The sequence below is a fragment of the Callionymus lyra genome, chromosome 5, assembly GCF_982586985.1.
Source record: "Callionymus lyra chromosome 5, fCalLyr1.hap1.1, whole genome shotgun sequence".
In the NCBI taxonomy this organism is placed as follows: domain Eukaryota; kingdom Metazoa; phylum Chordata; class Actinopteri; order Syngnathiformes; family Callionymidae; genus Callionymus; species Callionymus lyra.
Genome location: NC_141822.1, coordinates 29042809 through 29070272, shown reverse-complemented (window position 1 = coordinate 29070272; position 27464 = coordinate 29042809). Strand labels below are relative to the sequence as shown.

The following is a 27464-nucleotide window of genomic DNA, read 5'->3' as shown; positions in this document are numbered from 1 at the left end:
GAATGAATGTCACATAAGGCCCCAGAGGGCTCTAGGAGTTCCCACATTTTTTTAAGATAGGGCAACACTTCATTAAATTCAAGTGAAAATCAGCTGGATACCTAATTTAAACAGAACCATCATATCAAGAGTTACCTAATTCAGAACTTCAAAATAAAAGCTCCTACATTTTCATACAGTTCAACACAAAATGAAGAACTTCTTCACAGGCAGGAAAAAACTTTTTAGGAAAAAGCCTTGACTCTTAAAAGCTTATTTTGAGCTGAATGGATTTGGCTATAGCTAATTTGACATTTATGTACTTTTTCACAATTATACGAAATGCTGTGTTCTTTATATTTTCAGGTATATTGTTTTGTTGTTTAAGCACCTAGTGACCCTGGTCTGTGAAAATAGCTTTAGAAATAATAATTACTTCATTACTTCCTTTAGTATAGGTGAGGAGATTGTGGCCAGTACTTTGACCTTGCTTGCTGTAAACAGTCCATGTCTAGGTGATAGATCTCTGTATTGCAGGTCAAGAGCATTTGTTTTTGTTTGACCTACTTTTAAAAGGTTACATAATAGATTGACATTTTCGCTGTGCATTAAGATTTAGGCTCCGTTGAGCAAAAACAAGAAAACATATTTTTTATTATAAGTGATACAAATATGCACTTCAATAGTGGTTAAATAAGTAATAACCAATAGATGGATTTAGGAGCACAAACACATGATGCAGTATTTGGATGTTCAATGATAATAATAATTTGGAGATTTGATGTGCTGACCATCTTAGTGTAGGTAAATATAAAAAGTCAATAATACTAACAACAACAACAACAATAATCGTGTATTACTTAATATGTATATACATTGATAATTAAGTCTGCGATTATCAATGTTGCTTTCCATCCCTTCATACTCAGAAGAAGAGGTTGATGAAATATTAAGGTCATGTGGATTATTAATATTGAAGGCTTCATCTGCTGACTGGCCACACCCATTCTTAACAGTATCGACTGTCGAGGCTCTCATGGGCAAGTCGATAAAGATGCCCTGCGTGTGAGTGCGCGCGTACATGTGCAGGGATTAGTCCATCCATGCTGGGCTCGGAGGCCCAGCCCAGTTCTTTCTCCGGGAAGCAGAGCGGCTTCCTGTGTTTGTGCTCAGCCCAAGCAAAGAGCGGAGTGTTAACCGGAATGGGGGATGTACAGTGTTTCAAAATAAGGGTTAAAGCTTGGTCACAATGAGGAAGTGCATTTGCAGCATTCGCATCCATTGACGCCGACATTAACAATATTAATTGCCTTTATATTAATAATTACTTTTAAAATACTTCCTTCTTTGCAAAAAACAGACAAGACGTTTGGTTAGAGTCGTCAAGAGATTAATATCGTCCACCACGGTGCTTGTATTTTGAAAGTCCTCAGCGGAAACGGCGGTCTCGCCTTGACTCCAGCAGAGGCAGACAGTCGGGGAGCTAACTGAGCCGCTGCTGCCACCTCAACATGGAGTAGAGATTCCTCGGTATTCACGGCCAACTAGCGGACCCCACGGAGAGGAATATCTAACGGGTTTGCTCTGATTTCACCTCCTGGGTCACCGCCAATGACTCAGTGTCCCTAGTCGTTCGGAAAGCTTTGCTTTTTATTCAAAAAGATGGCGAACGACTCTCCAGCTAAAAGTCTAGTAGACATAGACTTGGCTTCATTGCGGGTGAGTGCTGCTGAGCCCGTGTGTTTTTTAACCGTTTTTCACTCCCTTCTTCGATGTAACTCGATGCATTTCATCTCCATAAGACCGGTGAAGGAGTCCAGCTTCCATTCTGCTAGAATGTCCATTGATAGGGGAGCTGTTGTTGAGTTAGGAGCGCTGGTCCTCGGCGAGGTGTTGCCACTGTCTGCTTTTCCTTTGTTCGGGATGCGTTTGGCATGTAGGGAGACCAGCGCGCAACAGCTGGCTCACCCCGCACCATGATGGGACCCAGTTAGTCCTCATCGTCCTCTAACCACTATATTTCCTTCTGCTTTTATTTCCAGGACCCAGCTGGGATATTCGAACTGGTGGAAGTGGTTGGAAATGGCACCTATGGACAAGTATACAAGGTCGGTTGAAGGCCTCTCTGTTTTTACTTGTATCATTCCAGCTCGTTGTATAAACATGTTGTGATTTTTAAACATCTGTGTTTTTAAATGATCAAACATCACCATCTACCATCTGTGTTGTTGGGAATACGATCTTAACTCCTGGTGTTTTCAAAAAGGTTCAAGTAAAGAAACTCTTACATTTTTACTGCAAAAAATGTTTTTACATTTGGGTTTTTTTCCAATTTGTTAAGCAGTCAATTGCATACATAAATATTTGGGTATAGAAGGTATGGAGAGTGTTGCAAAAGAGATCTACAACCCAACATTTCTTCCTATCATTAGATCATGCTTAACGTTTTCAAGATTTAAACTACAACACCAGGAACTAGGTTAGTTAATATCACCGTACACGTTGTTTTGAGTGAACCGTAGGATGCAGCTGTTTGAAGGCATCTTATATTTCTTATTCAAGGGGAAAAACTATAGTGTGACAAGAAACCAGTTCTTGTCCGCCCCCAAACAGATTAATGTACAAACCTGTTCTGTTTTTATTTCGCAAGAAAATTTTAATGAAGTTCATCCCAATAATATACATATTTTAGGTGTGAATTAAATTATTCTTATTATTATTGTTTCTTATTTTGATAAATTGACTTAAAAAAAAGTACTAAACTTATTGTAGCTTTTGACTGTGAAACATTTATTGACTAAATATTTATTTTTGGAAAATGAATTGTCAAGTAAAATCAATAATTCCTACTATGACTAACTCACAGCAATCATTCCCCCCACACCATGTTGGCCCTATTATATATATCTATGATTTATTTTTATTCGTCGCAATGTTCCGAAAATACCAAATAAATTCCATTAATTGTCAAACGTGTGTGTGTCTGTGGTTGCAAAATAAAGTTATTGTAGAAACATTTAACAATTTGTGAATAATTGTACAACGTTATGCAATTGAAGATTTAAATAAAAGCAATAATGTGCACTTTAAGGTCAGAGACATGGATGAAATTGGTTTTGGCCATTTGGGAGACCTTTTCCAATTTACCATGGTCTGCTGAGCAGCTGTGCTGAGCATGAGTTTGGATTACAGCGTTTTGATACAGTTGTGCAGTGCTAGCACAGCTTCACCTGCTCATGATTGACACGCCCTGATGTTAACCCATCTGTGTCATGCCAATGCTTCACGAGGTGAGCTGGTGCTGGCAACCACTTCAACAGATGGGTTTAAAAACAGCTGTATGTTGACAAGAATTATTGCCTTCCCCTCCTTCTTTTGGGTAATCTCTTGCTCCATTCACCATTCAATCCTATTTCTGTAAGCGTGCTGTCTGAAGTGGAGAGATTAGCCTGCAGTTGACCAAAAGACTCAGGACAGCACAGTTTTAATTGTCGTCGCTAGTGCTGGTAGAAGCTGTTGAAGATAACTGGACGATCAGCTGTCCATCAGTGATGGACTGAGAACATGTTGCCACTGAGCATGTGCAGTCATAGAGGAGGAGCAGCTGTTCAGTCACACAGCAACTTGCCTTCCACTTTTACAAAGCTCATTTTGTCTCTTGGTCAGTTAGTGGTGTAGAAAGGGGGTGTTTGTGCGCAGTGTTTCAAACACTGAATAATCACAACAGCCCCCAACTAACTGGGGGGAGTTTATTTCCCCTCTAAGGCAACCTTTTCTGCTTTGTTAGCTCTTTTTCTTCTAGGGTGGAGATGATTCTGTCCAAAAATATATACATTGTATTGATTTTGCTCAATAACACATTATCACAAATATACATTTTAGGAAGCGTGCAAAGATAGGTTTTCTCCCAAAAATGTTTTTTCTTCTGTTTTTAGGAGCATTTGTTATTGGTCATATTTATTTATAGCTTTGAAGATTCACTGCAGTTAACCAAAATATCAGATACAAAAGGTTAACCTTCTTTAAAATGTGAAAGCCGGTAGTTCCAGTGATATAGTAAGTTTCGTTGTGCTTTATGTTTGTTTTTTGTATTGGACACAGTAGTTTACATTTTGATTTGCACCTGCCAACCTCAAATTCAATTCATGACATTAATTACTGTCATAAATGTCTTGTTATAACTCATTGTGACACTGTCGCACTATCCTTTCCTGTTTTTGGGGCTTGCCACGGTCTTGGGTTTACATTAGTCACATTCTGAATCATGACGGGCAAGTGTTATGATTGTTCGTTTCTAGAGGCATCGAAAAAATCTTATCGAGTGGTCAGCGTTATTGAGATTGGATGGGTGGGAGCAGCAGCCACTTAAAATATTATTTTGACAGTAAAGCATCTTGAACTGCTGGATTCTGCTGATGACATCTTATATTTCTTCTCTGGTTCAGAGTAGGTATCTTGGATTCCCTTCAATAGCCTATCAACCACATAAGGTTTTAATCGATAAAGAATATCAAATATACAAGAATATTGGAAAATGTCTTCTTATATACTCGAAAATGGATGCAAATTTTGCACCTGCGTTCTCCTGGGGTTAACTTTCCAGGAAGCTGATTAATATGGCGTCGAGCCAGAGAACCATCATGGCTGGCTTTTGACTGACAGTCATTATGAATATTAGAGCTAAATCAGCTAATGCTGCAGCCTCCATTGGCAAGACTGATCCATAAGTTCATTTTGGACTTGGATAATAAAACCACAGTTGCACTTCTATTTATTGCAAAATGGTCACAATCAAAATTATTTTTTATTAACTTTTGCTCACATCAAGTGTTATGTTTATAATAATAGACATATTGTTACCCTACATTGTAGATATTTTATGTTCCCAATGACCCTGCAATGAGGTAAATAAGACTCAAAATAATTAATCACAGCTTCTTTAATTCCTTCCTTGTATTAAGCCTCATTTGTGTTAGTGGTTATAAAACGGTTATCAAGGTTTAAAGAAGCCTAAGCATAAAGTGTATGAACGAAACATGTTTTCCTACTGTAGGGAATAAGGTCTTTTGTTATTATAATTTTTTTTCACAACACAATCCAAAAAAATTGCATTATTTTTATGTTTTTTTTAACTTCCTGGAGTAGTAAGCATGAACAAAAACCAAAGTTTAGACCGTGGACAGGTTTTGTTGTTGAGTGAAGAGACTTTTTTCTTTTATGGTCCAGAGAAAACACTGTCATTTTACATTTTCTGGGAGCAGGCTGATACCTTCCATGGCCTTCTTCTTATCTTCTGAACCAGCTAGCTGACAGCACAATCTCAGGTATATATGGATTTGGAGAAAAAGAGAGATAATAACATGAAAATGTGCAGGGTCTCCTAAATTGCACTTGGAATGTCAAAGAGAATTCCTCGAGCACTGAGAAAATCCATATATAGTCAACAAACAGCAGACCCTGTTTTTGTTCCACTGAGCTTGAACCCACCACATCTGTCAATCCATTATAACACATCATCTTAAGAAAACCATTTTTTTCTGTACAGAAATGTGGGTCAAGTCAAGGGCATCTCTTTGCTACTGGACTCCATTAGCCATCCTGTATGTTTTACCTCCGCCAAAATATGTAAAAATAATTAAGCCTGACATTAAAGACAGATTTATTTTTGATTGAATTGGTTCATTTTGCTTTTTTTTTAAGATAACACCTGGATAGTCTTGAAAGGGAATTATTGTGTTGAATAAAAGAAGACATTTTGTAGCAACTCGCACAACAAAAGAACAATACATTGTCATAGATACAAACATTATATAACTTTTTGTTCTGGTAGTGGCTGATCTGTGTTGAGGAACATCTGTGAAATAAATGAGTGGATGAGTCAGACTTGTCTGTGCTTAATGTGTCATTCTTTCTGGACAGTAGCCAGGGCCCCATGCTGTGTCTAACCTCCTTAACCCTCTTTTGTTCTTCTGGCTTTTAAGCCATACTAGGATAGTGGTTTATTTAATAATTAAAAAAAAGTGATATTTAAAAAAAAAACCTCATGTTATCATACACACACTAGCTCTCACTATCATCAGTTGCCTTCCCCGCAGTGACCCACTACATAATGGATGTCACAAGACCTGAAACGTCCCCTGACTGGTCGAGCCATGTGAACAAAACACGCTGTGTCTGTCCCGCCCGACTTTGAGTGTATAATCGTGTCTATCACCCAAGTGTGGTTGAGATGAGACACTCGGTGGAGGAACACAAGGCTGTCTGTTCTTTCTCTCAAATTTCTCCACTTGACAGTTTCAACTCCTCGTGGAACTACTTGTCTTAATGGCCGAAGACAAATCATTTGTTCTTTATTCTGCTTTTGTGAAGAACAAAAAAATCGTGCTGTTTATATAATACCTTATTAGACGCTTTAGGTTTACATCCCAATTATTGAGACAACTCTGTTTTCATTTGTGTCTCTCGGCTAGCCTGTTGTTTTCCATCCCATCCTTATCCACACCATCTCCAGGAGAGTGCTCGAGAGGGAGCAGCAGGGCCGAACTTGTGTGTGAATGGGGTCAGTGTGCTGGTATGCAGCATCAGCCTGAAGTGGTAGATCCCAGAGCCCCCAGAGCAAGGCACAGGCTCCACGTCATGTGCTGCTACTTACTGCTGACTGTTCATTTCTCATTCCTGTGGACTCATCCAATTTGGGAGACAAGAATTGTACTCTTTTGTGCCCATTAGCCCCTTGAGATGGATTTTTCTCTCCAACAACAAGGTCAAATGTCAAGGCACAGCTTCCCATGGTCCCTGTGGAACTGTTGCGTGAACTTTGAATAGATAATCATAAATATAATTTTATAATTTCTTTGTATCTAAATACTTAAGATGAGGAACTTCTCTGGTGCAATAGCCAAACCTTGAATAAAACATAAGAAGCATTTGACTGAGAGTTGTGAACCGTATAATTAAATAAATAAAGCGTGGATGATACAATTTTAACACCTTGACCACAAACAACAAAGTATCAAACCCCTATAAACTTGATAATATATTATCAATCTTATTTTTTAACTAATTACAAATTGGAACTCGGAGAGCAGAGGAAGTTATCACAGAAGAATTAAGTTAAATGCTTGTTTCCCATATTCCTCACAGGTTTTCTTGAGCTACGAGTTGCTCCAGAGACCTGGGAGAACATGGTCATTTTGCTAGGAGGAAACGGGCTTTATGTCGATGTGTACAGGAATCACTATCTGGCCGAGCTTAAAAACTGCTCCTCAAAATGTGGTCATTGTTCTTATGGTTTAGTTCCATTGGCCTTACTCTTCCCCAGTAGCGAGTACGTTGGTGGTGATAAAGAAGGACACAGGAATGAGATAAGGAGAAGGGGAAATATGCAACGTAAGGTTAAACACTTACTACCGCAGTGATGTCATTAAATACAAAGGGCATCTGGACCTTTCTGACTCATGTTGCAACAGAGATGCTATCGTCCCCACAGCAGTTGTTTTTATACCGCGGGCAACTCCTAAAATCTATTTAATAATAAACTGATCACTTTTTTTTTTAACCATAGTTTGATCTCAACTTTATGTCTGTGTATGTAAAGGCTTCTAGTCTGTCCTTATTTGAGTGCCGGGCTGGAGAGCAGCCAGCAGCACATCTGGCCAAGCTTAAGAGGAGTGAGGATGGAGGAGTGGAAATCGAAGCTAAGGAGGACCGAGTGATAGCTGAGCTCTTTGGATAACTCCTCCGCAACCTGGTTTACTCCCCTAAGGGCCACACCCCTGAACTCCTGTGATTAGCCATAAAGTCTCCCATCAGGATGGAAACACAACTAGTACTTATAATAACTTAGACCAGGCTTAAGTTGTTTCAAAGAAGACCTCAAACAAGTGTTAGGAAAACTCAGCTCATCCATATATATATATATTTTTAAAATGATGATCATCTTTCCACACTAGTATCTGTCATTTATTTCTATATTGGAACTAAGTGAGGTAAACTATACTCATTATAACTTTGTAATGAAAGTGAGATATTCTTCTTAAATACATATATTTTTTCTACCTTCTCTTAACAGTATAAATAAGTAAACACTGTTTTTCAAGTTGTTGCTGTTTGAATAAGATCATCTGGGGATCCTAGTAAGTGGATTAGACTAGTGTCCCTGCTTCTATTGCCTCTAAGCCTGCATGGCTTTTATTGTCCTAGTCCATACAGTTTCAATTGACTGTGGAATGCTCTGTTGAAGATGGACTTTGTGGCGGTGGATGTTCATATGTGTGTCATATGTGTGACTTTCCATTGTAGACATGCTTCATTTTTATCAGCTCAGCGGCGCTCATGCTCGGCGAGAGGGGAAATACCCCAACAGATTTGTCTCACAGAGAAGTCACATGTTATTCGCTCCTCCAGGGTTTGGTGATTGGATGGAGGGGGTTGTAAAGAGGCCTCTATTTCTGTCCTTTGTTTATGTAAGGAGTGGCAAATGGGTGCTGGGGCAGCAGAGTAGTCTGTGAATGCTGGGAAGACTTGAGCTTGGGGAATAATGAGCTCATCCTTAAATCTGTATAATTTTAACTGGATCTGTAAGCGAGATTCATCTGGTATGGCTTTTCACTCCTTGGTGCTGTGAGCTTGAAGATGAACATGAGGTTCAATCTCTCATGAGAAATCCTGAATGTAATTTCTTTTTATGGATTCCATTTCAATTTAATCTTGGATCCGTATTACAAAAAAGATAAGACGCACGTATAAGCACAAGCAAGATATCTCAACAAGATAATGTTCTAGGCTAAGTTCAACTTAAGATAAAACCAACGATGTACTCTGAACTTTGTGTCAAATCAGTTATTTGTAAAATGTCTTAATGTAGTAAATGCCATCTGTAGTGTGCACAGCAAGACGGTCTTTAGTAAAAACTCCACTTCTTCTCAGCAAATCACAGCGTTCTTGTTGCTCTTGACAAAAACACTCACCTATGATTTTTCTTCGCAGGGACGACATGTCAAAACTGGACAGCTGGCTGCCATCAAAGTCATGGATGTCACGGAGGTAAGACGAGTTTAAATGATATCGGCTAAGAACCGCTCTGACCTTTCATGCCATGAAGGTCAATTCAAGAAGTTTGTTGGGATTAAAACAAGAATATCGGGTAATGCTTAAAAAACAGAAGAGGGGAAACGTATTTAGCCTCTCAAACTGTCCAACATCAGATAGCTGGCTGAAATCACACATGCATGCCTTAGTTTCCAAGAGACTTACTGGTTTCTCATCTTTGTAAGAGAGCATGTCCCAGTCGGCTTTCATTGCAGTGGAATACTAATCAGCCTTCTTGTCTTTTTGGAAAATTATTTTCATAATATTTAAACATGACAACCGGCATTCATCACAAGTGACTTAAATATGGATTGTATCCATGATTTCTGAATTCCAAGGAGAACGTGTTTCCCTCCTACAATTGTTAACGCACAATTCTTGGATTCATTTGCCAGAATTCTTGAGATGTCTTCATGTATGACCATATTACAGTCTAGTAAATGGCTGCCTTTGTTACGACCACCCCTGCCTCATTTATTAACTGCAAACGACTCGACAAGATGCCTTTTCACACTGATCCCTCATCAACTGGTCAACACGTTGGTGGAAATATATTTTAACCCTCAAATGAACACCGGCCTAAGATTACTGACCAGGTCAAACTCAAATCTCATTCTAACAAGTAACCATAGATACAAGGATTTTCAAGAGAAACCATTTTCTCCAATATAGTCTTACTTAAACTGTAGTGTCTTCGTTATGAGAAGACACTTTACATAAACTTGAATTAAACAGTTAATAGAGATGTTTGTTTGTTTTTGACAAGAGCAGGTTACCTAGTTTACTGGCACTCCTACCACCACTCCTCACACGAGAGTGTGTCATGATGATTCAGGATTACACACTTGTCTCTCCTGTTGTCGTGCAGTGTTGCTCAACCGTAAGAGCCGACACTAGGCGTGTCTGGTAGGAAGCGCACCATTGAAACGGCACTGTTCCGACTTGAACAATTAAAATGCAAATTTCAAACCACCCTTTGAAAGAAAAACTAGGCCCGTTTCCAAAATGTTTCTTTCTATAAAAGTTTTGTTAGAAAATACTTGTACGTCATTACTTTCTTTGATCTAGAGAGAACAATAATGATATTTTCTTTCTTCAAACATTTTCCAGTGAGACAAAAAGTTCCTGTTAAAAACCGGTCAATAAAGACGTATCAAAGTGGATTTATTATCCGTCAGTTAATGAATATAAGAAAGATAAACATGTTGAGTCGTATTCAGAGAAGAAATAAATTCTCAACAGCCATGATTGTGATTCACCATGTTTAGTGCACTGTGTAAATTCCCTATTTGATAATTCATCTTGTGACAAGGGAATGATGTCACACTGAACCCTTATATTTTGTTATTGTCTCTGACACACATTCCCATATTACCAAGCTTGTCGTTTTTTTCACCATGTGACCAAAACTCTGAGAGCTTTTTTTGCGGTCGGGTGTGTTATAATCCAACAGCTGCAGAGATGGTTAGCTGGTGGGGGGGAAACGCTAGACAAGGTGGGGCGGGGGGGACTGTTGCAGACAACAGAAAGGCTTACGTCAACTATAGAGTCATGCGGCAGAGGTCTGGTCGGATGTATAGACATCCTTCTGCCGTTTAGTTGTAGGTCGTCTGTGGCATCATCCTTCCTTTGTGCCTCTCCAGGGCTGTGAAAGAGACTGTCTCTCATGATTATGTAGTGTATGTGTAAAGCATAAGAACTGTCCACCTATGTCTGCTCGTCTCCCCTCCAACTGTACTTGGCTAGCATAAAGCAGAGCAGGGCCGGCGGATCCCAGCATGGGTTCAATTAGCGTGTCACTGTTGATCTTTGTCAAGTGGTGATTGGCTACAGGCGGTGAGTCAGTGCTGCAACTGGCTCTGACCTTTTTACTGACCAAAGTAGACTGCTGCTTTTTTGCTGCTTATTTATTGTATTGCTGCAGATTCCAATGATGAAGTCAACATTAACACTAACAAGAATGTTTGTTATTGTTGACTTTCATTCCCTTGACTGAAAGTTTCTCTCGTCTCTAGAGAAAAACAGCAAAGTTAACTGCTTCGTTTTGTTTCTTCGATCTGCTCATATTCTTTGTCGTAATGCGTCTTCAGATGTTTAATAACGTTAGTTGTTATGAATCTTGTAGCGAGATTTCTCTTTGTTATGAATCTTGTAGCCGAATCTTCACTGCAGGCGTGTGACGTCAGCGCAAGAATATATATATTTTTAAAACATCGATACTGTGCTATTGAATATCGATACAGTATCGTGAATAAAAATGTTGCGATATATCGTTATATCGATATTTTCTTACACCCCTAATATGTATATATATATATATATATATATGTATATATTTTTAGCAATGTTTTTGACAAAACATAGTTTTATTTAAGCACTTGAAATGTGTCTGTATTGGCACTTCAGTTCTAACACCACATTATTGAAACTTAGTTTTCTAACGGCGAATAAAACAACTTCCAGCATTTGTTTTTGTTAGTTATATACACATTAAGATAACAGTCATGCCTTTTTCGATTATCTTGCATCTTTCACGGGTGTCATCTGATGATTTTAAATGGTGATTGTGTCCTCATTTGCTCAGACAGAGACCTACTCATGCATACTTAACCTCTGAACAAAGGATTCCATAGTAGCAGACTACTTCTCCTCCATGTTTCCTCTTCCAGAATGATTCATAAACAAAACCTTTAGTAATTCGATTTTGACAACCTGTTTAAAGCGGAGGGTTTGTTGATGAATACACAACTTTATAATCCTGGATGTATGTGTGTCTGTGTTTTAGGATGAAGAGGAGGAAATTAAACTGGAGATCAATATGCTGAAGAAGTATTCCCACCACAGAAACATTGCTACGTACTATGGTGCTTTTATTAAAAAGAGTCCTCCAGGTCATGACGACCAGCTGTGGGTAAGTCTTTCAGTCTCGAAGAAATGTGTTTTTCTTCAGCTACTAAATGGTTTCATGAAGCTATGTGTCCCACTTTTATAAACTACCTGTAAAAGAATTAGAACATTATAGCATTATTGTCTACTGGCTTGTAGAACAAACAAAATGTATATTAGCAAGAATGGAAGCTCATGCTTCAAGTCTTGTGAATAAACCAGTGATAATTTTGAGGTAAAACGCATTAATGATTGCCAACCTTATCTTTTAAATTTTGCTCCCTTCCACTCTTAGTTGGTGATGGAGTTCTGTGGAGCTGGATCCATCACAGACCTGGTGAAGAACACCAAGGGGAACCAGCTCAAGGAGGACTGGATTGCTTACATTTCCAGAGAAATCCTCAGGGTGAGTTCTCGTGCATTTGTTCTCCCTTTTCATGTCAACAATTTATCGCTTAAGTCATGTTTTCTTCTTGCCCTTGCAGGGTCTGGCCCACCTGCATGCCCACCATGTCATCCACCGTGACATCAAGGGACAGAACGTGCTGCTGACGGAGAATGCAGAAGTCAAATTAGGTATGTATTGTCTCACAATTTTCTTCAAAGATTTTGCTTCCTGACAGAAATTTTACTCTGAATTTTTCTCTCTAAATCATCTTTTTAGAAACTTTTAAATGTAGGATATCACAATGATACAAAAATCAAATCGGCTTTAACTATGACACATTTCAGAAAATATGACTTACTTTGTAGTGGTCTTAAAACATAATTTGATTATTTTTATTTTTATCTATTTTGAGTTAATTGAACGCAGCGTAGTGCTCTTTGGAGGTGTTAAGGAGTGTAAAAGTTAATGGGGCACACATTTATCATATCAACAGACATTTTTCTCTTAGTTGTTTGTATTGAAAGTAATCATATTCACGAAAAATGAAAAATCATATGTAACTGTATTCTCAGGACCAACAAGCATTCACTAACCGGTGACTCTTTCTCTTCAGTGGACTTTGGTGTTAGTGCCCAGCTGGATAGAACGGTTGGAAGGAGAAACACTTTCATTGGAACACCATATTGGATGGCACCCGAGGTCATTGCTTGCGATGAGAACCCGGATGCTACATATGACTACAGAGTAAGACCAACTATTCCCTTAAGATTGGACACTTTAAGTGATACCATAACTCTCTTTACTCTCCCTTAGAGCGATCTGTGGTCATGTGGTATCACTGCCATAGAAATGGCTGAGGGAGCTCCACGTAAGTGCCACGGTCGTCCGCCTTGAGTGACCACAGTTTCAGCTGTCTTATGTTGCATATTTGTTTCATTGCAGCACTTTGTGACATGCATCCGATGCGTGCCCTTTTTCTTATTCCAAGAAACCCGCCTCCTAGGCTCAAGTCGAAAAAATGGTAAGCTCCCTTCAGTAGTCATCTGTTTTTTAATTCTCCTTTACTACTGTTACTTCTGTCCAAAACGGCCAGTTGCGTGTTTGGAGTCAAAAATGTTTTTCCTCATTCCTGTTTTGCCTATTTGTGTGGGCAAGAATAAGATCTACTCACTTGTCTGTGAAAGAAGTTAGGGATTTGTTTAGGGCTGCACAATAACTTAGCCATCATAAGCATTTTTGACTTCCTGCTGATCCACCCCTTAAATGACATATATCGGCCAATTTAAAGAAATATAAATGGAATATACCATTTATATTCATACACAATGATAATGATAGATTTTATAAGTCTTCCCCGTCTGAAAATATCTGTAGACAAGACAGTAAAGCCCATTATGGTGTCATACTCCTCCAGCCAGTTGTAATCATGCCGAGCTTTTTTTTTTATACAATGTATTTCCCTGGAGGTTGAAACTTCTGGGATCGATGATGCGCTGTGACAAACCTCCATGCTTGACTAATCACAGCAGAGTTGGTGTGGTTATAGTAATAGATTTCATCTCCAGAAAAAGTTTTCAGTGGGTGTCGCTTAAGCACATTTTCGATGCTGGGGGGAAGAAATAGTTTTGGCCTACACTATTAACTGCCCGATTACACCCCTAGTTATTTTACAATGTAACCAGCTTCATGGACGGTTGGAAACACTATGATTATATTATTTTCATTCTTGGGGCTCAAGATGTGATTGTAGAAGCCGTTGTTGTGATAGCAAGAGGAGATGAAAAACGGAATGGAAACGTATATTTATCGGTTCCAACATGCAGTAACACACCAAACAGTAATATCCAAAGATATGTGGTTGTTATTCTGTCAGTGGTGAGTAAGTGAGTAAGGCCTAAATAAGATATTTCCAGCTGGGAATACTTCTTTTTTAGCCCCATGTCAACATCTGTCAAACCTTGTTTTGCTCTGCTTCACCTAAATCCCAAAGGTCCAAAAAGTTCTTCAGTTTCATCGAGGGCTGTCTGGTGAAGAACTACACGCAGAGGCCGCCGACTGATCAGCTGCTGAAACATCCCTTCATCCGCGATCAACCCAACGAGAGGCAGGTCCGCATTCAGCTGAAGGACCACATCGACCGCACAAAAAAGAAAAGGGGAGAGAAAGGTGCGTTTATCTCCCAAAAATCCCTCATGAAGAGCAGCACTGCTGCTTTTATAACATCTTAATCTTGGGGTGCAGCCTATTTTATTTTGAAAGTAATTGGTGTATCTTCTTCTCAGACGAGACTGAGTATGAGTACAGTGGCAGTGAGGAGGAAGAGGAAGATCCTCCAGAGCAGGAAGGGGAGCCCAGGTACATAATTGTTTAAGGCTTTAAAATCCAAAACATGTCTATGAATCACATATTTAATTGGTCCAATAATAATGTTGCTTTTGTGCAGCTCTATCGTCAACGTACCCGGTGAGTCAACTCTGCGCCGGGACTTCATCCGCCTGCAGCAGGAGAACAAGGAGCGTTCGGAGGCTCTTCGTCGCCAGCAGCTTCTCCAGGAGCAGCAGCTTCGAGAGCAGGAGGAGTACAAGCGCCAACTACTGGCTGAGAGGCAGAAGCGTATTGAGCAGCAGAAAGAGCAGCGACGGCGACTAGAGGAGGTCTGGTTCTTTGCGATCTTGATATCAAAGTCAGTTCTGATCTCTCATCGTTTATCAACCGCTTCTGTTCGTAGCAACAAAGACGTGAGCGTGAGATGAGGCGGCAACAGGAGCGAGAGCAGCGCCGCCGTGAGCAGGAGGACAAGAGACGCATCGAGGAGATGGATCGTAGACGCAAGGAGGAGGAGGAGCGCCGGCGTGCTGAGGATGAGAAGAGAAGAAATGACCGTGAGCAGGTTGGTTCATGCGCAATGTTTCCTTTTCAAGTTTTATTCACCAGAATCCATCAAAGATACCTGTGACAAGAACTGTTTTTCACATCAACAATGCAATACATAAACTAAACTTTACTTGAACGGCCCTAGAAAGACAAACCCACATTAAGGTTTTCGTTTGCAGGAATACATCCGCCGGCAGTTGGAGGAGGAGCAGCGACACTTAGAGATGCTGCAGGAGCAGCTACTGCGTGAACAGGCCATGCTGCTGGTCAGTCTCACACATTTAACACTCAACACTTTCACTGCTTGTACCTGTACATAATAAGTCATGTGTACGATTGTGTTTACTGCTGTGGATCAAATGAGCTCTTTGAGAAATCGCTGCACTCGGTGTCATCATGATAGAATGTTTGTAAAAGAGGCTTTCATATTCAGCCAACAGGGGCGGTCATCCCAGCGGTTCTGTTTTTCTGCTCGTATAACTTTGTTTTTGAGACATAAGGACTCTGCCGTGATGACGGTTGAAGTTTTTCAGCATGAATCAACATTCTTCAATAGGAGTTTAAGTGGCGGGAGCTGGAGGAGCAGCGCAAGGCAGAGCGGCTTCACAAGCGCCTGCAACTGGAACAGGTTTACCAGCTGTCTCTTCAGCGTGACTCCAAACCTCCTTCAGACAAGGACAAACTCCTCTCAGACAATAGCAAACCCTCTAAGACCTCCACCCTGCCCCCTGACCGACCCCAAACTTCACCCGCACCTCCTCAGGCTCCTCATGAGGGCGATTCCCTGAAAGCAAGTTGCACTCGCGAGTCCTCCAAAGACTCCTGGACGACTTCCTCTGATGCCAATAGACTCAAGACTGACGCATCAGACGAGAACGGGTCCGATGAGAGCAGCAAGAACTCGCTGAGTTCCTCTCTGACTGACTCTAATCCTACCCAGGCGGAGGATTTGGCATCTGATAAAGTTCCTCAGCCTGTCAAACATCCTCCTCAGTCTATGAAAGAGGTGAACCTCTTCTTGGCTCTGGCTGCTCTGCTGGCTGCTCTTTCTGGCTTCCTCTTGCTCAGGATTGAAGGAGATACTGTCTTGACACACTGAGAGAATGAAGAGAACTTTTTAACACCTTGCTTCACTTAATTATCTGGTTTCAATTCCATTGGTCACTGAAAACGTCACGTCTCCTGGGTATGTTTTTGCGACTGCCTTTCTCAGAGAATGAGCTTCTTATTTGCAGGCCCGTCTCATAAGGATTCTTTTGATGAGATAAGTGGAGGATGTCTGCACTGAGGGACTTGTTGCTACTAGCAACCAGCCATGTGAACTTGTTCTTTTGCTTTTTGGGCACTCCGGTCTGTTATCTTAAAAGCTCACTACCATCAGGTTCACTCTACACTTTTTATCAACTTTTTTTTAAAATAAAAAAACACAATTTTACCCTGTTTTGTAACCAACACTGTTAAACCCAAGGACGTTTGTTATGCCAATAGCCAGTTGGGAAATCCGCCAAATTTTGCCAATTATTCTTAATTAAGGTCATTCATGTGCGTTACTTGCTGATGACATACTTCTGTATGAGGATATGGCACAGCAGACTTGTTAGAATGGGCCGATCTATCTCTGATCTTGTCTCTGAATCAAGACCCAGTTAAGGGTGCATGATAACTTTGGAGGTCCAAACTAACTTGCAGCGAACACTTCCGTGTCTTTAACATTGTCTGTGGACTTTCAAGAAGTCTCTGAATGTGCACACAGTTTAACGCCTGCGTGGCTTCAAGCATGAACATTAACGACACAATACTGTCTAGTATACTCAGTCTCGTGAAGTATCCATCGATTTACCACCTGTCCTCACCTGAACCCTTCCCTCATCCCAGGCCGACGAGCGCTACCGTAAGAACATACAGGGCTCCCCTCAGACTGCTCCTCCTCCCAAGCAGCCCCCCCTGCCTCCCCGATCTAATGAACCCTTCTCCAATGGTGGATCTTCTGAGGCATCAGCAATGCACCGGCCAATGGAGCCTCAGGTAAATCCTCCCTCCCTGTTTGTCATTTAAAATTGCGTTTCAACCTCAACATACCCAATCATTTATTTTTCTTATATTTTGGAGGTAATTTTCATTCACAATTGGCCATTTATTTTTTCTATTTTATGTTTGTTTTTCGTTTTAAAAAACAAAACAAAAAAGGAAACATGTGATAATAAATGTCCTCGTTGTTTTGCATGTTGTGTATGGAGAACGGAGAATCACTGTTTTGTTCCAGCTTTTATGAATGTAAGGTGGTGATTTCTTTTTTTTTTTTTGGACAACACAAAATATTAAATGGAACAACCTTCTTTGTACCACAGACCGGCTTAATGTCCACATTAAATCAGGGACCGACCTTCAGATAAAAAATTACTGAACAAATGAACACAAACAAATAGCATGACGGGCAGAAATGAAAGTGCATGAATAATACATCTCAACATAACCGTTAGCTTTGGACTGGTTACAGTTGTCTGTGTATTTGCATCTATGTATATTTGCTTGAATGCCGACAATGGTGAATTTGTTTTAAAGCATTATTTATGTCTAAAGAGGACTATGAATGGAGTTTATTTTACTCAAATTTAATAGTTACCAATTTATTCTTATAAGTAAACTTGTCAAAACTCGCAGGCTGATGTTCTTTCAGAGAAATTCTGGTCCTTATTCAAAATGACACCTTTTCAGATGGTATTAATCAATAGAAAAGAAAAGTATTAATATGGTAACCAATGACTCAGGGACCGGCTGCCAGAGCGGTGGTTTGGGGACCAATGGAATGGACGGACTACAGTTGAATCAAGTTATAAACTGAACCATGTATTTATACATTTGAATATAACTCTTTGGTGAATATTCAACAGTCTTTGCAGCACCAGGATGAACATTTTTGACTTTGTTTGGTGTTTGTGTTTCTGCATGGGTATCAGAGTGCACGTTTGTAAGCCACACACATCCTCCCTCGTGTCTCACTTGTGTTGTCTGTTTGTTTCCCTACCCCTACTTCCTCTACCTCACCCTTAAAAGGTCCAGTGGTCTCACCTGGCCGCTCTAAAGAGTAGCAACAGCGCCGCCCCCTCTCCTCCTCCTCCTCCTCCTCCAGTCGCTCGCTCTCAGTCCTTCAGCGAGTCCAGCAACGTCACCGCTAACTTTGCACAGCTCCAGCTGCGTTCCCAGGACCCCCACCATCACCACCATCTTCACCACCCTTCACCTGCACGCAATGATCCCCAACCTCCCTTGCATCATCCTCAGGCCCAACAGAGAACCGATCACCAGGCGGCTGGTGAAGAGGTTCCTCCCAAGGTAAGGCCCCTCCCTTCGATCTTTCCTGCATGTTCATCACCACATTCACCACATCCTGTTTGTCCTTTAATGTCTATACGTTTGCAAGAAGTATCTTGTTTCCCTTCAAAATTGTTCCATGACATATTTGTTTCAACTGATAAGGTCCATGTTATGCAATTGTGACTCTTTTTTTGGTATATGGTTTGTTATTTTTGGTCTTGGTGCTTCCTCATGTATATCAAAGATTAAAATCATATATTCATCCGATGTCTGAAAGTACCTTTTCCACAGAGATAACATTTGTAACATTTTGATGTTCCAGTCCAACTAACCAAAGATGATCATCTGGTCCTTTCATTTGCATGTTTTAAGTTGAAAACGACTAAAGTGATACATTGAAGGAACCTAAAATAAGCATGCTACATCCTTTAATGTACAAATATAGCTGTCTGGAAGTACTCTAGTATTCATTTGGTTTGCCACAAGCTACAACGTTCCTCCTCTTTTATTGTCGTTATGTTTTTAAGCACTCTAACGTGAACTGGAAGTATTTGTCTTTTGAACTCTTAATGATCATTATGAACACAAAGGTTGAATGATTTATTTGAAATGCCTCAGATAATTTTTACATGAATCACACATAAAGCGACCAGTAAACTCAAGCTGAAGCTGCCCCTTAGAAGTGGTTTTTTAGTCGATCATTGCTGCACAACTGAGTAGCAAGTTGAAGCACATTTATGTTGAAGTCTGGTAAGCAAGTGTGTCTAAATGTTTAAACGTTGGAATCTCTTTTCTAGGTCCCAGTCAGAACGACATCCAGGTCTCCTGTTTTGCCACGACGTGAGTCCCCACTTCCCTCTCAGCCTGGCAGCCAGGGAGGACAGAGGAATGCTGGAGTGTAAGTGGAGAGACCTGGAAAATAATTGGGTGATTGGTTCTTGAATTCACAAATTTAAATTCTTTGTGACTTACAGAAATGTGGAACAGCGCCCCCTGTGGGACCGCGTGGAGAAGCTCCAACCTCGACCCGGCAGTGGCAGCTCCTCGGGCTCTAACTCCAGCTCCCAGGCCAGTCCTGGAGACCGATTCCGGCCTCGCTGTGAGTCCCCTGGTAGTGTACACTTCACTAACTCTACTGCGCATTTGTGAAAAATCATTGACTACTTTCACATGTTGACATTTTTGGCTTCAGAATAATATTTCACTTTAAAAAGAATCCTTTGCTAACGCTTAAACTTCCCGTCCTCCTTTAAGCTTCTTCCAAATCCGAAGGATCACCACACCAGCGGCTGGAAAACGCTCCAAAGAAGACTGACGACAAGAATCAAGCCCGACCGACCAGACCTTCTGTAAGTCTGATTATTGTCAAAGTTCATATTTGAGGTTCTGATTAAAGGGGAAACCTTTCACTCTTTTTTCTAATTAAATGTCATGTGATGTGTGCAATCGGGTTTTGGGGAACCTCTTAGGCTGATATGGTAAGAACATTTCAGATTGCCTCAAACCCCACTTTGCCCGCACCTTCTTTACTTCATCCTAAAATGCAGTAATATGCCTGGTTTTGCTTTTCTTTGATTCCTTCATATAATAAACTTGTTTTGCACTTTCTAGCAGTTCCTTGAATGGAACCAGTTTACACACTTGAATGCTTACACACTGATTTTAAGCCTTGAAATTCCTGCTGTTTTTTCCACACCTTGGATGCCAATGTCGGCACAAGTACATGCACGTTTGAATTGTTGGCAGCATTGTTTAAAGTGGGGGTCCCCAACCTTTTTTGTCCCATGGACCAGTTGAGTGTTTGCATTATATTCATGGGCCGACCAATAGAAATAAATAAAATGGCATTAGTCCATGAAAATAATAAATGCATTAGCTCAGCATCAAGGTGTTCCCATGTTTGTATTTTAATCTATTTTACAAGCTAATTTATTGAATCAACTTTACTGAAACAAGTGTCTTTACTTGTCAAGAGTAACTCAGAAAATCAGTTATTTCTTTTCAAAATCAATGCCTCACAGACAGTTATATACAACCCAAAACAGTATATATATATATATATATATATATATATATATATATATATATATACATTTTTATTTTATTTTCCATGACCTGATATCAGTACCAGTCCCTGGACCGGGGGTTTGGGACCACTGGTGTAGAGGGTAGAGTTAACATCTCTGTGTGTGGTCTGGATCATCATTGGTTGTCTACATTTATTTTAGGACCTGACCGCTCTAGCCAAGGAGCTCCGTGCTGTGGACGACGTCAGACCTCCGCACAAAGTGACCGACTACTCCTCGTCCAGTGAGGAGTCAGGTACCACTGATGAGGAGGATGATGAGGAGGTGGATCAGGAGGCAGGAGAAGAGTCAACTTCAGGCGCTGAGGACTCCAGAGCTGGGTAAGTTGATTTTAAGTGTGATATTGACATGATAAACAGAATGAGAAAGTGAATAAAATATGTTTATTTGTAAAAAAAACAACAACAAAAACAAAGAAGTCTGAGTTAGTTCTGTTTTGAAGGTGATCATTTAAATGTTAAAATTCTGTTCAGGACAGTTGATCCATGGTTTTAACATCTGTCTGGTTGTGTGCGTCAGATATCCTCATGGCTTCCGCAGGAGGGTGAGTAATGGCGAGACGGAGTCGGCAAAGACGATGCTAGTGGAAGACTCAGAGAGCGACCAAGCCACCACGCCCTCCAAGGATGGCACCCTTGTCATCAGACAGGTAAAAAAAGAGTGATGATGATCTTTGATTCATTCACCGCCATCGCGTTATTCTCATGGCTCCTTGTAAGATTCGGTCATTGACAGTGAATGTTGTGACCTGTTGAGGTTGAGGGGGGAGTCTTGAGAGCAGCGTTTAAAGGAGCCAGTCGTGCTCTCTACACCAAAGTGTGCCTGTTCTTGCTTCCAGAGCACCATTGACATAAAACGACTGGTCAATATGTCCTCTTCCCCGGCTGGTAACAGCCAGCCCCAACCCCCTGGCCACGGCTTTCAAGAGAAAAACGGCTTTACCAGCCGCATTCACCACCTACCCGACCTTATCCAGCAGAGCCACCACTCCCCATCCTCCTCCACCACCATGCTTTCCTCCTCCTCCACCTCCTCATTCCCCTCCACACCAAGCCACCCCAGCCCTGCCATGTCCCCACAGACCCCCCTGGACCAGTTCATGGCCATAGAGGTACGTTGCCCTTCCATTGCAGTGCCACGACTGTGGACCGGCGGAGAGCGCTCAGGCTTCGACGTGCTGTCAGCAAAAGAGATAGTTCACATTAACATTTGACAAAACAACTTTTTGGCACCTCCAAGTCTGAACGCTGCTTTCCAGTCCTGTGTCCATGCTCCAGTTTCTCTGCCAACTCTCTGCTTCACTCTGGCTCATCGCTAACACTTCTGGCCTGGCTGGTCGACTCCACTTCCTCCTGCGTTACCTGCACTGACTTTGTGTGGCTGCTCAATCTGGCGCCACCGGGTGGTAGAAAAGGAGCATGACAAGGAAAAAAACAATTAACCAACGGTCCTAACAAATAACTTTCCTTCTAGATTGTTCTCACTTTTCTTTTCTTTTGCATGTTTTAGTTCTTTGCTAACCTTATGTTCTACACTGTATTCACAACTGTAACATTGTCTTCACTTTAAATCCTTCAATCATTAACGTTTCACAGATTAACACTCAAGTGTTTTCAGGGAATTCTTCTGATTTTCTATTTGGAACAATGTCATAAATCTGTTTTAGTTAGATTAAAATAAAACTATGGTGTTGCTAGTGATTTCTGTTTAATTATCGTTTTCATTATTAGTATTTATCCCTCTAAGCCTTTTAGACTGTGTTAACCATTCATCTTTCACGTTTCTCAAACAGAGCCAGTCCGAGAGCAACTCAATCTCCAAACACAAGTCCTCTTCCTCCTTCACTCCTTTTATCGACCCACGTCTCCTCCAGATCTCTCCATCCAGTGGCAGCTCCCTCAACAACATGGGTAAGACAGACAATAATATTTAAAAAAAAACGATTCAGGAAAGAAATCTTGGAGTTATGTAGTTGAGGAGGAGTTGTGTTGACTTTAGTTAGTCTTTATTATAATACTTAACACTGTTGCTAATAGTTATACAATTACTACCAATTATGTATAATATCCACTGTGGATATTGGTGATATTATTCATTAGAAATTACATTTTAATTATATAATTATTAATAGATAAGAAGGGGTAAAGTCCTATAAGCTTATATTATACTCTTATCTCTTATTGGACACTGCTATTTCGTTTGCATTTATTTTTGCATCTTTGTGTTGTTTTAAAATATAGTAATTTTATGTTCAAAATAAAAAAAAAAAAAAAAAAATGATTAGTCATTTATCAGAAGGTAAAAAAGGAAAGGAAACATTTTAGGAAAGGACTGTCATGGGATTGTAAACCAATTTGTTAAATTGTTGTGGGACAAAGTCATTTTCATTTGGAAATTCTTTACAGTAAATAAGGTTCTAAATATTCACAGGCTGATGCTGCCACAATAAGTCCGTCTTGATCAGTGCAAAGAAAGAAACGATATTCTCTCAAAAATCATGTTTACCGTTATTTTTTTGCTCTAACAGTAACCCACTGAAAGCATCCCCACGACCCTAAAGTTGAAAACCATTTCCTTAAGGCAAGCCAGTGATTGAAGAAAGTGTCCGGTTGAAGCAGTTTTTAGATGAAAACTATATATCGAAACTGACAAAACTCGTAGCTTCGTACAATACTTTAGGGGAGGATGTTGTCTGAATGCTCAACAGAATGATGTTTACTCATTTCTCTGCTTCCTTCTTTAGCAGCGTTCCAAGATGGTCGCTTAGCTGATCCACTGAGGTCTGACGCCTCACGCAAAGGCTCTGTAGTCAACGTTAACCCAGTTAACACTCGTCCACCCAGCGACACGCCAGAGATCCGCAAATACAAGAAGAGGTTCAACTCTGAGATCCTGTGTGCTGCTCTCTGGGGTATGTGGAGAGAAAGTGAAGGCCGTTATTACAGATAAAGGAAATTAACTGAGTTGGTGCTGCAGGAGTGAACTTGCTCGTGGGGACAGAGAGTGGCCTGATGCTGCTGGATCGGAGCGGTCAGGGTAAAGTTTACCCGCTGATCAACCGACGACGCATCCAGCAGATGGACGTCCTGGAAGGCCTGAATGTTCTGGTGACCATTTCAGGTACAAGTCTGACTCACACTTGTCCAGGTTTGAGTGAATCCCAGTCGTCTGACGGTTTGGTCATCACGTCCATCTGCAGGCAAAAAGAACAAGCTGCGTGTCTACTACCTTTCGTGGCTCCGAAACAAGATTTTGCACAATGATCCTGAGGTTGAGAAAAAACAAGGCTGGGTCAACGTGGGCGACCTGGAGGGCTGCGTCCACTACAAAGTTGGTGAGTGGTGCTGGTCAACTCCAGGATGGATGAGGAGTCGATGCTGATTTTTTTAAAATTTGTTATAGTCAAATATGAGAGGATCAAGTTCTTGGTGCTGGCTCTGAAGAACGCTGTGGAGGTCTACGCCTGGGCCCCGAAGCCCTACCACAAGTTCATGGCCTTTAAGGTGAGTCTCATGTCTTTCTGGTCCTCGATCACACAAAAGGCCAAAATCCTTCAGCCGTCATGATTGCTGAACAAAATGTATATTTACCAAACTCTCAATGTAACAATAAGTTTGAGTCTGACTGTGATTTTTTTTTTTTTTTTTTCTTCGGAGGCTCAATGCAGTGGTCCGTCGCTATATCGCAGTTTACCTTCCACACGGTTTTGTTGTGGTACTGAATATTTAAATCTTTGGAAGCAAGCTGCAGTCAGAAACAGCCAAGCTCCTCTTCATTCTTAACAGGAGTTACAAACGTTAACAGCAGATAAACTTGACTATATGACCACAGAACTTGGTAGTGGGAACTTATTACCGCACCCAAAATGGTGAACTCCCATGATCCTTTTCTTCACACTGCTTTATTTAGTGAAGGCTGATACGGGTCACAATACTGTATCTAAATACTACATCTGTTACTATGTCCAAAGTGTGTTGTGGGAGCTCCTCAGATCCCTGATACTGAAAGCCTTGTTGAGATGGATGCAATGTTGAGTTTGCAAGTTCAACTAAAAGGAATTGTTAAATACATAAGAAATTAATATGTGGTTTAATAAATGGTTGTTGATTTAAACAAGTGACAAATGTAAACCTTGTGATAAACGAGGAACCACTGTATATCTTATTATTATTTGTCCTCCACTTGCCAAGAAAAAATAACGTCCTTCAACTTAGTCTCTGTATAAGATGAAGTGTGTTGAACATGAACATGAATGTACTTTTATTTAGAGCCAACCATCTGTCAGGCCACATAAAATGACTTGGTGAACTTGATTTGACCCCCCGGACCATGAGTTTGTTCTCAAGTAGATAACAACGTTTCTCCCTAGTCTTTTGGCGACCTGGTGCACAAGCCTCTGCTGGTGGACCTGACTGTGGAAGAAGGTCAAAGGCTAAAGGTCATATACGGCTCCTGCTCAGGGTTCCATGCTGTGGACGTGGACTCTGGTGCCGTCTACGACATCTACCTGCCCACACATGTAAGTCGGCGTCCGACCAAGACTTGGACTGGTGGTCAGCCAGACCTTCTGTCTCAACCCCCCTTGCTCTCTCCCCAGATCCAAACCCACATCCAGTGCCACGCCATCATCATACTGCCTAACACGGATGGGATTGAGCTGCTGGTGTGCTACGAGGACGAGGGCGTCTATGTCAACACCTACGGCCGCATCACCAAAGACGTGGTGCTGCAGTGGGGAGAGATGCCGACTTCAGTGGGTGAGTGTCTGCGGTCTTGAGCGGTAAAATAAAGTTCAGGGTCTGACCCTGTCCCTCTGCAGCCTACATTAGGTCGAACCAGATCATGGGCTGGGGTGAAAAGGCCATCGAGATCCGCTCCGTGGAGACGGGACACTTGGACGGCGTCTTCATGCACAAGAGAGCGCAGCGACTAAAGTTTCTCTGCGAGCGCAACGACAAGGTTCGCTCCTTAATAAAGACGATCACTGGACTTTGGAATTATCTCGCAGACACCAACCATGTTTTCTGTTTGTTCCACCAGGTGTTCTTTGCTTCAGTGCGTCAGGGCGGAGCCAGCCAGGTCTACTTCATGACTCTCGGTCGCACCTCTCTCATGAGCTGGTAGCCTGGATCCTCCCCCAATGCACCGTTTCGACTACCTAGTGACCAACAGATGACCATTGTGGATTTGACCGGGGCCCGCTCTCCGCTGCCCAGTAACCATGACCAGTAGCGAGGGGTGGTCTGAGCAGCAGGGGCGTTCTGTGTGTCACTAAGAGTGCTAGTTAAGTTGCCAGGATTTTACGTCGCCTCTTAAACTATGCTCGGGTGTTTCCCGTCATAGGAGGATCTTTGTCATAGTTGCGTCGTGTAAATGTGTGAGTGAGAGTCAGGGCAACTGCGCATGTGAATGACTGAAGGTTTTTAACGAAATACTGTACGTGCGGCACCTCCTGTGGGTCCTAGCTGTTTGTTGCTGTGTTTAGTTCAGGTAAAAATCCCCACCTCGAGTTCCACGTCAACTAAACACTCGCGTCTGCACCTGACGTGTACATCCGTTTCTGGCCTTTTTTGCTCTTTAAATCTTGATGTTTCTGTCCAAAACAGGGTAATAACACCCCAACAACCTGAACACAGGTTCTTAGTTGAAGTGTCACCGACAAAACTATACGTTTTTTTGTACACTGTATAACTCCATGCTGCACATGGATTAATAAATAAAACGGAAAGAATCAAAACATTTTAACAGTGAAGGTCCGTTTTTATTTACGTCACTTTTCTCTGGCCTTATTTTAATAATCAACTCTGATGATAAAATGTAAAAGCAAAACACAAAGAATAATTTTAAAAGAACACATTGGGGCCATAATTTACATTCGTCGTAGCTTTTGTTTTCCAGTCAGTAGTAAAGGAAGGATAAACTGTGAATTGGAGATTCAAAGCCAGTGGGCAGGAACAGAAAGTAGTTCAATCTCTCACTGAAGATTTGGGTCCAGCTGCTGGAGATGTGGGACAGATGTTCAGCCATCTGGTTGCCTTATTATTATAATTATTACAGTCTGCAATAGAAGGAACGTGTAAAGGCGTCTGAAGGAACACTTCAAAATATTTCATGTGATTCATTGGACCTCTTTTACAAATAAATATTTATATTTTCAGGCACCTAACAAACTGTCCAGATACACATCCCAACCACAGCGCAATGCCAGAGTATTATTACTCGCCTGACCACAACTTGTTCACAACTTTCTCCGTATCACTCGGCTTTAACGTTAGAGGCGGTGCCTTTTACTGACCAATCCTTCAGACCACTCCTGTCTCATATTTCTAACTTTTCGGTCAAGAGTTTAATCACGTCAGCTTTCGGAAGCGACTGCGGTGGTTGTTTTTTAAATGCACACCCTATGTTGAAAATGTTTACAGAAGTCATTGTTTTGTCTAACCAATTGAAATATTTAAGGTTTATTATAAGGGCAGTTGCTTGTTTTTTTTTGTATTTTGTATTATTCCCCCTTTCTTTTTGTACTCTCATTTAGATGTTTGTGTACAGGAATAACCAACTGCTCTCATCCCCAGACTGTGTGGCAGCGTGGAACAAATGTTTTCTACCACACGGGTGGCAGAAAGGTGTACTTACCCTCAGACATCTCTCTGCTTCTAATTTATGTTCTCTGTGTGTACTATGGGAATTACTGTATTTTCCTGAAGGTCTTTTTTCCATCGAATAAACTCAGAAGTAATTTACACGTTGGTTTCATTATTAATTTCACTTTGAATTAGAAACAATTGATAAAAAATGAATTGGTGTGGTATCAATGGATGAGACATTATTGAAAATATTCTTGA

General features: G+C 41.0%; 1 protein-coding gene across 8 annotated transcripts; it reads left to right on the top strand.

Moving 5' to 3' along the window:
- The first annotated feature begins 1444 nt into the window (after window positions 1–1444).
- LOC148080152 (mitogen-activated protein kinase kinase kinase kinase 4-like) lies at window positions 1445–27364 on the top strand. Of its 8 annotated transcripts, XM_087791744.1 has the most exons (32): window positions 1445–1698; window positions 2022–2087; window positions 8968–9024; window positions 11855–11980; window positions 12251–12361; window positions 12441–12531; window positions 12957–13087; window positions 13157–13211; window positions 13286–13364; window positions 14334–14509; window positions 14626–14698; window positions 14787–14997; window positions 15072–15233; window positions 15397–15483; window positions 15774–16223; window positions 17093–17242; window positions 18272–18550; window positions 19330–19430; window positions 19507–19643; window positions 19787–19881; window positions 20761–20939; window positions 21139–21268; window positions 21458–21730; window positions 22412–22529; window positions 23363–23530; window positions 23596–23739; window positions 23819–23953; window positions 24022–24122; window positions 24989–25138; window positions 25217–25376; window positions 25439–25578; window positions 25660–27364. In XM_087791744.1, exons 1-32 carry the CDS (start codon window positions 1642–1644, stop codon window positions 25741–25743), a joined length of 4476 nt encoding a protein of 1491 aa, XP_087647870.1. In that variant the 5' UTR covers window positions 1445–1641; the 3' UTR covers window positions 25744–27364. The 8 variants fall into 8 exon arrangements, with proteins under 8 accessions (XP_087647870.1, XP_087647873.1, XP_087647876.1 ...); XM_087791747.1 differs by lacking the exon at window positions 15774–16223 and having other exon boundaries at window positions 19507–19631; window positions 21160–21268; XM_087791750.1 differs by lacking the exon at window positions 15774–16223 and having other exon boundaries at window positions 19507–19631; window positions 23366–23530.
- Window positions 27365–27464: the final 100 nt, after the last annotated feature.